Raw genomic sequence first — 13,218 nt, 5'->3', positions numbered from 1 at the left:
CACGGACAGGAAAAGCCTCTCCAAGAGATCACAAAGGCAGGCACACAGCAGTGACCCAGCTGAAGTTCAATCCACTTAAAACCTGGAAGCCCCAGGCTCACTGAAGCCACTTGTCACTGTCCCACGATAGGGATGGACAGGCAGGAGACAGGCAGCAGAAATGGCAGAGAAAGGAAGCCTCACTTCAGGAGTTGTAGCTCCTTGGTCAGGCCATCGAGTTGGCCTCAAAACATCTCTGGCCAAAATTAGGCGGAAATTATTCACATCCCTCCCTAAACTCCATTAAACAGGGGGTTTAATACAGATATCTGTTCTTGAAAATAATAACAATAAATCACTTGTTCAGGTTTCTCATGAGGTGGTTGTGTTTTTCCCCAGTCACCCATTCATTAAAATACCTGTGACATAATTGACTCACAGTAAATACTAATTACCAAGATCCATCAAAGCAGTTGTGCTGCTCCTGACTGCACAGCAACCTACTTCTGCCTTTGCCCACTCATGTTGTGCAACAGACTCGAGGTGTTTTCCAAAGAACTTGTCAATTAACTCTGTTCATCGGATAAACTTATTCTGTAAGCAAATCTGAACCAGGGCTGGAGAAAGAAAACCATCACCAAGCCAAATCTGACCCTCAGCTCACTCGCTGGGCAAAGCAAAGTCACCATCTCAAATTGCCCCATCGTATTTCATGAAGGCATTTGCACGGTCATAAATCTGTTACTCTAAGGAGACTGACAGCAGAGCACAGCAAGGGCTGCTCCAATTTAAGCCACTGATCAACAGGTAATAGCTCAGCTCCTAAACAAGGTCATTCACACCTTCTGCTCGCTGGGATTTGGGAGCCAGCCTGTCCATACAGCAAGTGCCCATGACACAAAGTACAAGGCTCCAACCTCGCAAACATTTCCGAAATATTTTAGCAATTCTCCTGCAGGCAAGAAAGCAAACCCAGCTACTGCAGCAGGTGTTTTTCTGCAAGGCTTTCCTAAGTGTATTTCTGCCCAAACCAAGTTCACCAGTCCCGGCACAGCCGGTGACACCTGCGTTCAGTGCTGGCACCTGGGGCACCCCCTGCCCCTCACCCAGAACACTCTGCTGCCCCTCTGCCCTGCTTAGGCTGCAAAAAGCCCTTTTTAGGTTGGGCTGAAATTTCAGTTTTGATGAAGAACTGGGAGCAGAGGCCCAGGCTCTGCACGTAGGCACCGCGCTCCGAGCCCACTGACATTTCTGCACCAGCTCCAGAGGAAGGACACAAACAATGAGGCTACAGAATACTTCACATACCACCAAGGGCAACTGCATGCCAAAATTAACCATTGAGAGCTTAGTCTGCACAAACCTCCCATGCAGTGGAGGGTGCAGAGCTGACCTGAGTGCTGAGCTGGGAGCCTGCACCCTGCTCTGAGCATGCCAGAGCACCCAGGGCCTGGCTGGGCTGGGCTGTGCTGCTGTCACTGCGCTGCTCTGCACAGTGCTGCTCCTCTGGGTGCCTTCCAGAGGGGAAGGAATGCATCATTTCATTGCACAGTCCCTACTGACATCAGTCACTGCTCCCTGTACTTACAGCACCTGACGCTGCTCTCCGAGTTAAAAAAACAATCCAATCCTACACTGGGGAAAAATCACCTTTGAGTTAAAAAAAACAATCCAATCCTACACTGGGGAAAAATCACCTTTGGTTCAGAGAGCACTGACACACAAGTTTCCACTCCCCACCTCTGGACAGACGCCTCGTGCTTTTAAGCTGCTTTCTGTCTGGAAAACAAACGCTGATGAAGCTTCACATCTCCTCTGTGTGGGGGATTAAGTCACATTTCCAGTGAATTTGGTGACCTTGTGATGTCAGAAGCAGTCTGACCTTCTGGAGACAGGCACCACAACATTGTTTAATGTGTCTGCCCAGTTCAGGCTCACAGTGCTCAGGACAAGCGGGCGGGCGGTGGGGAGACAGGGCAGACGTGGTAACCACATCAACCAGATGATAATTTTCTAAATTTCCTGTGATTTTTTTTGATAATCAACCAAGAACTCTTATTCCGTCAGCGAGGACTGGAGATTATTTACAGTTTTCGTAGTGAACAGCTGAAAGCAAACCAGATTTTTAGACTATATTCCATCTGACCTCAAAAAAAGGACACTCGAGGGACCTGGACTAGAGACCACCCTATGTTTAAAAGGAGATATTCATTTCTTCATAATGTCAAACCAGCAACCCAACCACACGCAAAACACGGACAGGGACAAAAATAACAATTTACATTTGGCTGCTCAAGCCCACAGCAAACCCAAGGCCTGTCCCTGGTCCCTGCGCGCCGCTACGCAAACAAAATGAATTATCAAACCCTTTCCAGTAAGAGATGAATCAAAGACTCTCAGGGCACAGCCTGGCCACTGCTCAGCCCTTTCCTGGAACTCTGGGTCCAGGGCTGGTGCAGCCTCCCAGGTGCTGAGGCGGGATCCCTGGGGGCTGACACGGGCAGGACAGGCCAGGCACGGCCAGCCGGACTGACCGCGGCCATGCAGAGAGCCCACAGCTCCTGCAGCTGAAAGCTCCGGCCTCTAGCACTGCCTGAGGAACACCGACAGCTCCTCGGGACCGGCTGAGCCTTGGGAAGGTCTGAAAGCATCAGAGAAGCAATCTGTGCTCCTTACAAAAACCTGCACTTCACAACAGCACAATGCTGCAACTCTGCTTCTGTGGAGCTGCACTCAAATGCCCCATGGCATTTGGAATCCAGAAAACCACAGCTATCGGCCCCCTTTACCCTCCAGCACTACGTTTTGAAGCCTGCATTTGTCATGCAGGTGTTAAGACATGACCAAAATAAAGATTGAAGAGACTCAGCACAGGCCCATTTCATAGAGAACCCCCCGTGCCCAGCAAGAGGCACGGTGCCAGTGTGCCCACACACACCTCACACACCATCCCTGCAGCACATCAGCCATTCCCAACACGCCCAGCTGCCCCAGGAGGGACAGGCCTGAGGAGGCACCGTGCAGGTGAGGTTCTACCCAAGGGGAGAGCCTGGCTGCCCACGCTGCCATCGACTTCGTCTCCACCACGCACGGACAGGAGACCCTTCAGCGCTGGAGATGCAAGGACTGCAAGGAAACCTCCCCAGAATGGGCTCCTGCTTCCTCCCTGCAAATTGCTTCCGCTGCTAGAACAAAGTCTTAATGGCTCCTCAGGAAACTCTCAATACAAAAAGCTGAGACGTGAGCTTTCCCCTCTCTGCTCTCGCACTGAGAGCAGTGCCCAAAAATTCTCAAAACTGGGTAGAGAGGCATGACCTCCTGGCTTGGGTCTGCAGAAGCCTCACACTATTACAGAGCTGGCTGCTCCCAGCTATCAGAGAGGATAAAATGCTGGGCAGCAACATGGAAATTAGCCATGCTAATGAGCTGAATTTACTACAGCAGAAAATCTTTCATAAAGCAATTAGGTTTTCACTTCGACTCACGCAGAAGGCTATTTTTGTAACCAGAGAATTCATTCCAAGTTTGTATGTGAGCTTGCACATAGCTCTGGATTTAAAAAAAGATGAGCCCATCCCTGCCAAATTCAACAGAAGAGGGAGAAAAAGTAAAAAGAGATTTATAATTTTCTGTGGCGATGCACACCCAAGCCAACTCCAGGACACGTGCAGGTGATTTTGCTGTGCATGGGAAGGTGAATTTCACAAGCCTTTGGAACTGCTGAGTGTGTCCAGCACCATGATTCACATTTGAATAAACAACTGGAAGGCTCAGCAAGTCAGTTTTTCACCAGGCAATCCACACTTCCCAAACATCAGCTGTCACTTGCTTCCCCTTCGGCTGTCACCTTCTGAGGGAGAAACCCAAAGGACATGGACAATATTGACAAGAAGCCATAGCAACCATCTACAGAGGTACTGAGGAACTGGGGGCAGTTTGTAGTGGCTGGAAATTAGCACTTTTCAGCTTTTATTTTCCTTAATGTGGGGCTTCTCTTGCTTCACCAAAAGCTTCGTCTTTTACTAAAACTCAGCTTCTCCTCCAGAGAAATGAGAAGTAAAATCAAAAGTGAATCTTCTGCAATGGCTGATGAGGACAGGGGGAGTGTTCCTAGGAGCTGACAGGCCACGTGTGACTGTCCTCACTTCCTTAACTGAAGCTAATTCAAGCACACAGGATTTTCCCCCTTTTGGGAGGCTCATATTGGCAAAGCCAGTACAGACCAGTGTTGCAAAATCCCAACTCTGTCACTCAGCACAAAATCCCAGTGTATATGTAAATTCCTGTTTCTATAAGTTTTGCTATTGTTCACCAGACAAATGAATAAATCAGCCCACAGTTCTTTCAGTTGTGCTGCACAGATACTTCTTTCCCTTTCAAGAACAGCTCCTGTGGTCAAGAACACTCAGCCAAAACTCTCTGGGACAATGGTGCTTGGAAGGAATGTAACCAATGCTTGCTAAGATAACATCAGATATCAAAAAGAAAAGACAATACATGGTTTTGAGCGCAAAACCCTCCAGAACTGCAGACTGCCTGTTTCTTTGAAAGCTGCTGACACATCCCAAGAGTTCCACTATCATCAACAAGGTTCATATAACTTGCTGGGGAGCAAAGCACTCAGCAACACTAAAATCCAACTGCACGACAATTTCCAACATCTTTAATCCCAAAGTGAGCACGAAAGAGGAGCAGCACCACCTGTCAATGAAACCCAAAGAAGAAACAGAGGTTATGGGGGCTATTTTTCCATCGAGTTGGTCTCATTTATTCCTTTACTCCTCTTGTCAATGGAAAGTTTGCAGGCTGAAGGGCACCTCTCGGCTGAAACAAGAGAGTGTGGTGGCTATTTTCAGGCTGCTGTAGTTGACCAAGTGCATTATCTGATTAAAGAATGCAATAAATGTACTTACCAAATATTTCCCCTCCACTGGCATACTCAGTCACCAGATAAATCATCCGCTCCGTCTCCATAACCTGCACACAAGGACAGAGAAGTGACACATAAGGAGACTGCAGAGTGCAACGAGAAATAGCTCTAAAACCACCTTTATTCCTTCTGTAACACACAGAACTGCTTTCATCAAATCCAAGCTATAACCTGCTCGTGCTTCCCAGAGCCACGTGTGGGGATGGACAGGAACTGGGGACAGTAAGGATGAAACAGCGAGTTTCAAACACTAAATCTGTAACCACACATTACACCTCACCTGCACTGTCCTCCTCCTGGTCTGTTTCCCCTCCCATTAGCATTTGCTCCCAGGTCTTGTCGTGTTCCAGCAGCCTGGGAGACTTCTCAGGGCTGCTGCCCTGCTCTTCTCCCACCCTAAACAAAGCCAAGCCCCAAGTGTCACCTCTTCAGCATCACACCAAAAGCTTTAGATGGAATGGAACAGGTTTGAAAAGGTTTTTTGGCTCAAAAAAAAAAAAAGGTTTAAGGAGTAAGTTTGCAAAGAACCACTCCCTGGGTACCTTGAAAGTGCCACAGTCCCCATAAGCATCTCACACATGGTTTGGCCAAAGGAGCTAAACATTAACTTCTGTCACTTCTACTCAGTTTTAACTCCTTGGAGTCCAAATAAATGTTCATATCTCTCAAGAACAGATCAGAAACAGAGTCCTTTGTTCCTCTGCTCCCATCACTCTGCTGCACCCTCCTCACAGAGAGGCACAACTGTCTACCTGTGTAAAGGGCACACCACGTGGCTTCTGCCTCTGGGGTTTTGTTTGCAGACAAAAAAACATCAAACAAGCTGGAAAAAAAGTCTGTAAACAATATTCAAAGCGGGTCTGCTGGCAGTATTGATCCCCTTCCAGGAAAAGGCTGAGGGCCTGGGGGCCAGAGGGAGCTGGGCAGGGAGAGGAGAGCTCAGTCCTGCTCCCGGGTGAGATTTACTCCCTCCCTTCAAGTGAGAAGGGGAACCTGCATCCGGTTTCAACTGGGAAACTGAGAAGCACACAATGGCCATAAACAAGTGGCAGGAGGCCAGCCCACAGCGGAAGCATGATGTCCCAGAAAAGAGAAGGATTAGCTACACTTTCCCCCTGCCCCTCCAACCAAAGCACTTTGAGACCCTGGAAACATAAAGGGCTTTCCCAGTTCCATGTGGCAGGAATGGAGGGACAGCTCTGGAGGAAGTGCTACTGCACAGTGTGGAGGCAAGGGATGGGAACTCCATGGCAGAATGCTCCTACCTGGTACAACCTGATGATATGTGGGTGGCAAAGCATCTTCATGATCTGAACTTCTCTAAATATCTTCTTCAGGTTCTCTTCATCCAGCTGAGTCTTATCAATGATCTTTATTGCAACCTGGCAGAGGGGAAACAGAGGAGAAGTTACTGACCCAGCTGCATTACCCACCCAGCAGCTCCCTGCACCAGGGCTGATAAACCCCAGCAGGGATGGGAATGGGGGGTAGTGTCAGGCTTCTAACAATTGAGGTGTTTATTTATCTGTTTTAAACCAGAAGTGCTCTGTAACGCTACACTAAAGGAGTTTAAATAAGTCTAAGTGCTTCCAGTCAGCTGCTCTCCAGTCTCCAAGATTTTCCCTCCACCTCCCTGGTGCTCCCAGCTCCTTTGGGCATGGACTGTAGAACCACCAGACTCCAAATGCAGAGACACTTCTGTACTAGGAATCACCTGTCCTCAAGCCCACTGGGCACCCTGTTTCATCCACACACAGACAGCAGGGATGGGAATCTTTTCTGGAACACCGGGATGAATAGGAGAGAAAAGGCAGAGTGAAATCTTGATGGAGGAAACAGCTGAGAGAAAAAACTACTCTGCCTGGCAGAGGAACATCTGCCCTGCTGCTTCTAAATCAAATTTCAGCCTTTAGTATCTTCCTCCCCACCATGGAACACCCCTGCGAGCGAGCAGCTCGTCTCAGCATTTGTGGGATGAGTTACCATGCCCCAGCAGGTTTTCTCACTCAGAGGCTCTCCCTGGGAAAAGAACCGCTTCTACAAATCTCCTGGTTGCTTTACTGGAGAGCCTCATTTACACAAGTCCTGCCCAAGAAGGCTGCAGGATCATGCAAAGGCCTGGGGAAGGGCATGCAAAGCAGCACTGCCACGAAAACCGCTGAGGATGCACAGCCAGAAAAATCTGACCCAGAAATGTTTGGCTTGTCCCAGACCCCAGAGCTCAGTGGGGACAAGGACAAGTGTCACAAGCAGCGTGCCACGACCACGGGCACAAACCCACAGGGGCACACGACCCAAACACATGTCCCTCTCCTAGTGCCAGCCCCAAGGGCAGGGCTAAGGGATGCTCTCACAGGCACACACACAACCAAACAAAAGCAGCTTCAGATTCTTCAAGGGAATCTTTCTTTAAGGGAACAATCTGAAGCACATGAAAATTAAGCCCCATATTTTATGACCAAATCCCTGCCAGAGCAATAACCGCCCTGCATGTGAGCAGAACCCAGCAGAATCCCGAAAAGGCACCCAAGTACAATAAGCTGTTTCTTTCATTTGAAACCTTTAATTCAGAGCGCAGGAACGCTTCCAGCCTTCCAAGTCACCGAGCATGCTTCCTACAGCAGGAGCGGGAGCTGAACGGCAGCCAGGTCTGGCACTCGGCGCTGGGAGCTGCTGGCAGGAGCGGGGCTGGAGCCGAGGCACCAGGAGGTGAAACGGCACCGGGGCTGTGATGAACGGGGTGCAGAGCCCTGGGACCAGCCCAGCGCGGGATCCACGCCGCAGGGAGCCAGCACAGCGCTCAGCAGCGGGCTGGGAAAGCTGAGAGAGCCAGAGGGGGATTGGGAAGTGCTCTCCACATGCTTTTCACCCAAGGTTTTCCTGCAAGAACGGGCTTTTGTAAAGCTTGAGCATAAATACACATAAAAGCTAAGAGACGCTTCCTCCGAGAGCAAAGCCAAGATGTCTACCCAGAGACATGAGTCATTTTCAGGCCCAGAGATGTAAATGAAAATCCACAGATCTGGAGTATTCCTGAGCTCCTTACTCATTCTCAGCTCTATATTTGCTCTAAGGAACTCTCATTTCCCAGCTTAATTATATGGCTCGAGCTGACACTCTCAGCCAAGTTCAAGGTATGTAGAGCATCTGATTGTGCCCAACTTGGTCAGTAGAGCCAGACACAACAGAACTGAATTCCTCTGGTTTTCCCTGATAACCGGGGCAGGAAGGACCAGGCTGCCAGCTCCCCTGTCTCCCTGTGACGCTGTGGGATTTACACGCGCTGAGCGAAACTCCACACCCACAAGACACACAATACCTGGATGGGGAGCAAAGCCACACCAACAGCACTCAGGAGATGTTCTTCTTGAGAAGGACCTCAGAAGGACCTCATCCTGAGCTCAGCAAGCAGCCCTAGACCCAAACCCACCCTCAGCAGTTACACAGAAGAGAGACCTGAAGAGGGTTTCTTCCAAATGTGTTCATTCCACACAAATGCCTCCAGCAACTGATGCAACATGAAAGGCAAAAATCTCCTGAAAAATCCTGGGGAAACCACCTCGTGCTCCGGTTTCAGGAAATGCAGAGCTTCCTCAGGACCCTGCGAGGGTGGAAGGAGGAAATCCCTCCTGCCTGGGCAGCAGGGACACACAGGGAATTTCAGGGATGGGGCTGATCTTCCACCCCAGGCTCTGCAGCTGCTCTGTTCCAGAGCTCTGCTCTTTGGGTTCTTTTGGAGAATCACTACTTTTCCAGGGGAAAGGACTGGTTTAAAGGTTTTCCAGAACAGAGCAGCTTGGTTTCTCCATTCCTGAATTTCCTAGCTGGCTAGTATTTTCCCTCAAAAGATGATCAGGGATTTCAACAGAAAAGGGCCTGGCTGAGGTCCTTGTGTCGCACCAGCCACACCGACTCCATCTAAAGCTCAAGGCATGGCCACAATGAATTCAGCCCTTTATTTTGTTATTTATTTATTTATCAGAGACTATAAATTGGAAAAAAAAACAACCAAACAAAAGGATCTTTAAGGGAAAAATCTAAAGCACATGAAAACTAACCTTCATATTTTATGATAAAATCCCTGTCAGGACGGTAACTGCCCTGCCTCCAAATATATGTGTGTGTGTGTATATCTATATATCTATCTATATATATATATATAATTATTTGTGCAAAAGGAATCAGTTTCAATTAAAATAAACCCCAAACCCCAAAATCAAGTGCATTCCCTCATGCTTACAAACACCACATAAGAGGAAGACTAAACTTCATTAAGTAAAGCAAAAATTCAGGCACAAGTAGAAGTGGAAGAAAACCATGATCTAAATTCTCCAACAATGAAATACTCTAAAAAAGGAGTCTGAGAAATTAACTATTCTTTTATCAGGAGTTAATGAAGCTTACAGGCAGGAGGATAAATGCCAAGCCTGGAGCATGCATGCTGCTACCAATTAACAAAATGTTCCCGCCACTCGTAAACAGTTCATTTATTCCTTCTTGCATCCAAGTAAAACTTGCACTAGTAATTTGGGGAAGGAATTGTTACTTGAGAGAAATGACAAGTTGTTAAAAACAATTGGTGGAGAGCGGGTAAGGCGTTCAAAGTGACAGCTGCAGGTTGCAGGTGTCTCCTTCATTGTTTTTCCAGATTTTTCTTCTCCTGGTGCACCTCAGCTGAACACTGCTCTGTAATTCTGTGATCCTAAAGCTGTGCTGAGTGCATGTGCGGGGAGGAGTGGAAATTCCAACCACATGGAAGCAGAAGGGGTAGCTGGGGAATGGAAGGAGGGGTGCCAGAACTCTGGAAGGCCAAAGGGAGCACCCAGCTATCCCTGGTACCAGCACACCCCTCTGCATCCCCTGGGAAGTCAGGAGGGATGGAAGGCACACGTCAGGCCAAGGCAGCAAGGTGGCTTCAGTCACCCAGGGATGCTCAGAGGTGTGAGCTCCTGGGGAGGAGCCCAGGCTGCCCCTCTGCCCAGCAGACAAACCCTTGACAACTCCTCCTCTCAACTCACAGGATTCTCCTGAAATTCCCAAAGTGTAATACAAACAGCATTATAAATTCCTATTTTGCTCTGAGATACCAGATTTTCAAATCTGGCAGCAAGCAGAGCTAAATATGCCAAGGTGAGGGGCTCTGAAACAAGGTACAGGGTTTGGAATAGGAGAGAGGAGAGTATCAGCTTGCAGGAGTTAAAATTGATATGGACATCTTGTTTCTCAGCTGAGTGTGGATAACAATCCAGCCAGACTTCCTTGAATGCACAGTGCCCTGCCAAGAGGAAGGGAAGTGAACTGCTGGGTGCCCAGGCGGATGGGCAGGGAGAGGACAGCCACTGTGCCCTGCACTGCTCCAGCTGCTTGGAAAGGCTCTGAGAGAGAAAGAGGTGGAAGCACGGCCTGTTTTCAGTGGAAAGGAGCCATGGGACACTGCTTCCTTTTATTCCCGTGCTGTGAACAAAGGAACAAGCCAGAGACCCTGGCCTGGGCTAAAATCTGCTCCTTCATGCCACGCATCTGCTTGGATCCAATTATAATCCAATGATAAATAAACTTCCTTGCACGAGTGATCATTTCATAAAGAAATCACCTTTTCCTTTTTAGTTCACTTGTTTCTGCAGTGGCCTGAGTGAAAATCAGAAACCTTCACTTCTTCCAAAAGGAGCCCATGTGCTCAGTGTGATCAGTGCTCACTGTAAAAGTGTAATTATGGCAGTGGCATTCCTGCAAATCAGCACGGGTCTCCTCCATGCAATGGGAGCCAACAGATGGCACCGGCAAACCGACTGCATTGAGAAAATCAACATGTTTATTTGGGAGCAAGGCATTTCCTAGAACTGTCCCGGGGAGTCCTCCTGCTCCAGATTCCTCCTGGAAAACACTCAGTAAACAGTGCCTGGTGTCCTCTGCCATGGTGGAGGTGTCACCCCGAGGGCACAGGGCAGACTGCAGCCACACGGAGAGCTGTCACCAGAGAGTCTGGAATAAATGAATAAGCCTGCAGAAGGCTCATCCACCCGAATTCCTCCTGCATTTCCAGTTGCAAAGGAGCCCCTTCTCCCTGTCCACCGCAGCCCTCCTAGGCTGACAACGTGAGCTGTCAGAGGGGCTGACAGGGAGCAACTCTTCCAGCTGCTCCTGCCTGCCACAAACACTTGGGAAGCTCGGGAACACGGCCTGTTTGGATTAAGCAGCTGCTGGAGGGGTAAAAATCACTCCTGTAAGCAGATAGCAGAGCTGCACAGGAGAACTGCAGCAGCAGGGACCAGAATCACAGCGGAGAAGGGAGAAACCAGAGGGATAAGGAGGCACACACTGGAGAGATGTATATGAACCACAGGCAGAGGCACTCAGCTGACATATGGACGCAGGGCTGTGATAAAAACCCAGTGTCAGCTCCAGGTTCCTGCGGGTCGTGTCCTCCTCGGGAGCTCTGCTGGGTGGATGTCACTGCGCAGCAACGCCGCGCTTCGCATGGACGCTGCGATGGCAGAGGCACGTGTTCCAGGGCCAAGCTGTCAGCACGAGCCTGCTGCTGTGTTTGGGGTAACCAAAAGTGAGCTCTCTCCATGCACACAGGCAATTTGTACAGTTTTCAGCCATAAGAAAGCGCCCGACAGAAAGGGAGCGCCGACACTGCCGATTCCCAGACTTCTCTTGGCAAGCTCATGGGTTACACAGGGGCATCTCCTCCTCGGAGTTAACCACCCAGCAGAACCTACCTAAGTCAAAGTGATACAGCAAATAAAACTAGGCCAGTCTGCAGCAACATCAGTGGCTTTTGGAGGTGGCACAAATGCAAATATTGGCAGCAAATGAAAGCAGGAAACTGTGGACGAAGATGTGCTCAGAGAAGCTGCATTTGCTCAGGAAGGAAGTTCTACCTTGTCCACATCCCTCTGCACAATCAATGCAGGGACTTGTGTCTTGCACAAGGTGAAGAAAATACTGCTGGTGTTACGAGAAAAGTCAATACACCCAAATCCTCTTGGCCGGCTGCAATGTTAACGCTGGCTTGTGCGAGCGCCGTGCTCTGCCACGACCTTTCCTTGTCCCAGAGGGAGCACAGCTGGGATTGCAGTGCCCAGAGCACAAACCCCACATCACATCCACAGCTCAGAGAACCAGCTACACCCAGGTGAGGAAATCCCATCATTTCAGGGCATGTACAGCAGCTCACAAATGTCACAGGACAGGAAGCTCATCTAGAGCACCCCCAAGGATCCCAGCCTTTATCATCCGTGCTGCATTCCTCCTTTCCCAGTCCTGGATTAGCCTGTGCCAGCAGCTGCAGCTTCTCTTTTCCAACAGGAGCCATCAGAAAGGCCTGAGAGGTAAGTGCTCCCCACCTGACTCTTACTGCTTCACACAGCAGCCTCAGTGCCAGTTCAAAGGTGATTTAATCCCAAATGCAAACTCTTTCCCATTCTGGAAGCTGCACGGGATGACAAGTAAATTCTGTCATGTTCAGCCACAGCGTAGCTGTGTAAATAACATCCAGCCAGCCACGAGAAAGCTTGGTCACATTGCCAGAGCTCTACTTGTCACACTCACCTGGGTGCCAGGTCCCAAACCCTCCTGGAGAGCTTCTCCTCATTATTTCATCACCTGGGGCACCAGCGGGAAACAACGGAGACCCGGAGTTACCTGCCCTGGCTGACACACACTACATCAGAGCATGCTGAACAGCACCAAGGGCTTTGGGATTGCAGAGAAAGGCACAGGAAAGGGAGCTGGAGATGCCAATTAGATAAACAAACCATCCTGGTGCACCAAGAGCCTCCCGCTGCAAACGGGAGGTGCTGCGAGGGCGAGCTCCTGAATCATCACCTCGGGCAGCAAACGCAGACCTGGGAAGAGGCCGAGCACAAGGAGAGGCCACAGTACTCCACACAGGGCTGGGACGAGCATATCCAGGCTGTATGGAACTCCACACAGCCCCACAAAACCTGATGGCTGCTCAGCAAGTTCCCTGGGCCTCAGGCTGAGCAGGACTCAGAGGACCAAGCAGCGACCGAGGAGGTCAGCCATGCACAGCTTAAGAACAGGAATCCCTTAAGCTACACCACATCTACTTCTAGCCCTTATCCTTCTTAATGACAAGATTTCCAGAGCTTTTTAAAGTTCTGGTCAGATACTGAATCTCCTGGTCCCTGCCAGTGCTGCCGTTTTTTCCTGGGCTACAGCAAGAGACTCCACGGGATTGAGCCGAAGGCAGAGCAAGTCTCAGCACAGCAGACTGCAGGTAGCCACACCTAACCACCTCAAACACAGCCCGGGATAGCCACACCATTCCTGTCTGCTGA

General features: G+C 49.6%; 1 protein-coding gene across 4 annotated transcripts in view; it reads right to left on the bottom strand.

Annotated features, from left to right (window-relative positions):
* The window catches only part of SIK3 (SIK family kinase 3), a 69,229-nt gene that overhangs the window by 27,363 nt on the left and 28,648 nt on the right, over positions 1–13,218 (bottom strand). For all 4 annotated transcript variants that reach the window (XM_030290784.4, XM_030290785.4, XM_030290786.4 and 1 more), the window contains exons 2-3: positions 6,175–6,291; positions 4,893–4,956 (exon numbers count right to left, since the gene is read on the bottom strand). In XM_030290784.4, coding sequence (XP_030146644.2) covers positions 4,893–4,956; positions 6,175–6,291 — 181 coding nt within the window. The remainder of the gene's footprint in view (positions 1–4,892; positions 4,957–6,174; positions 6,292–13,218) is intronic.

Source organism: Taeniopygia guttata, chromosome 24, assembly GCF_048771995.1.
Source record: "Taeniopygia guttata chromosome 24, bTaeGut7.mat, whole genome shotgun sequence".
Lineage (NCBI taxonomy): Eukaryota > Metazoa > Chordata > Aves > Passeriformes > Estrildidae > Taeniopygia > Taeniopygia guttata.
Note: the sequence above shows the minus strand (reverse complement) of the source record. Positions and strands in the feature narration are given on the sequence as shown.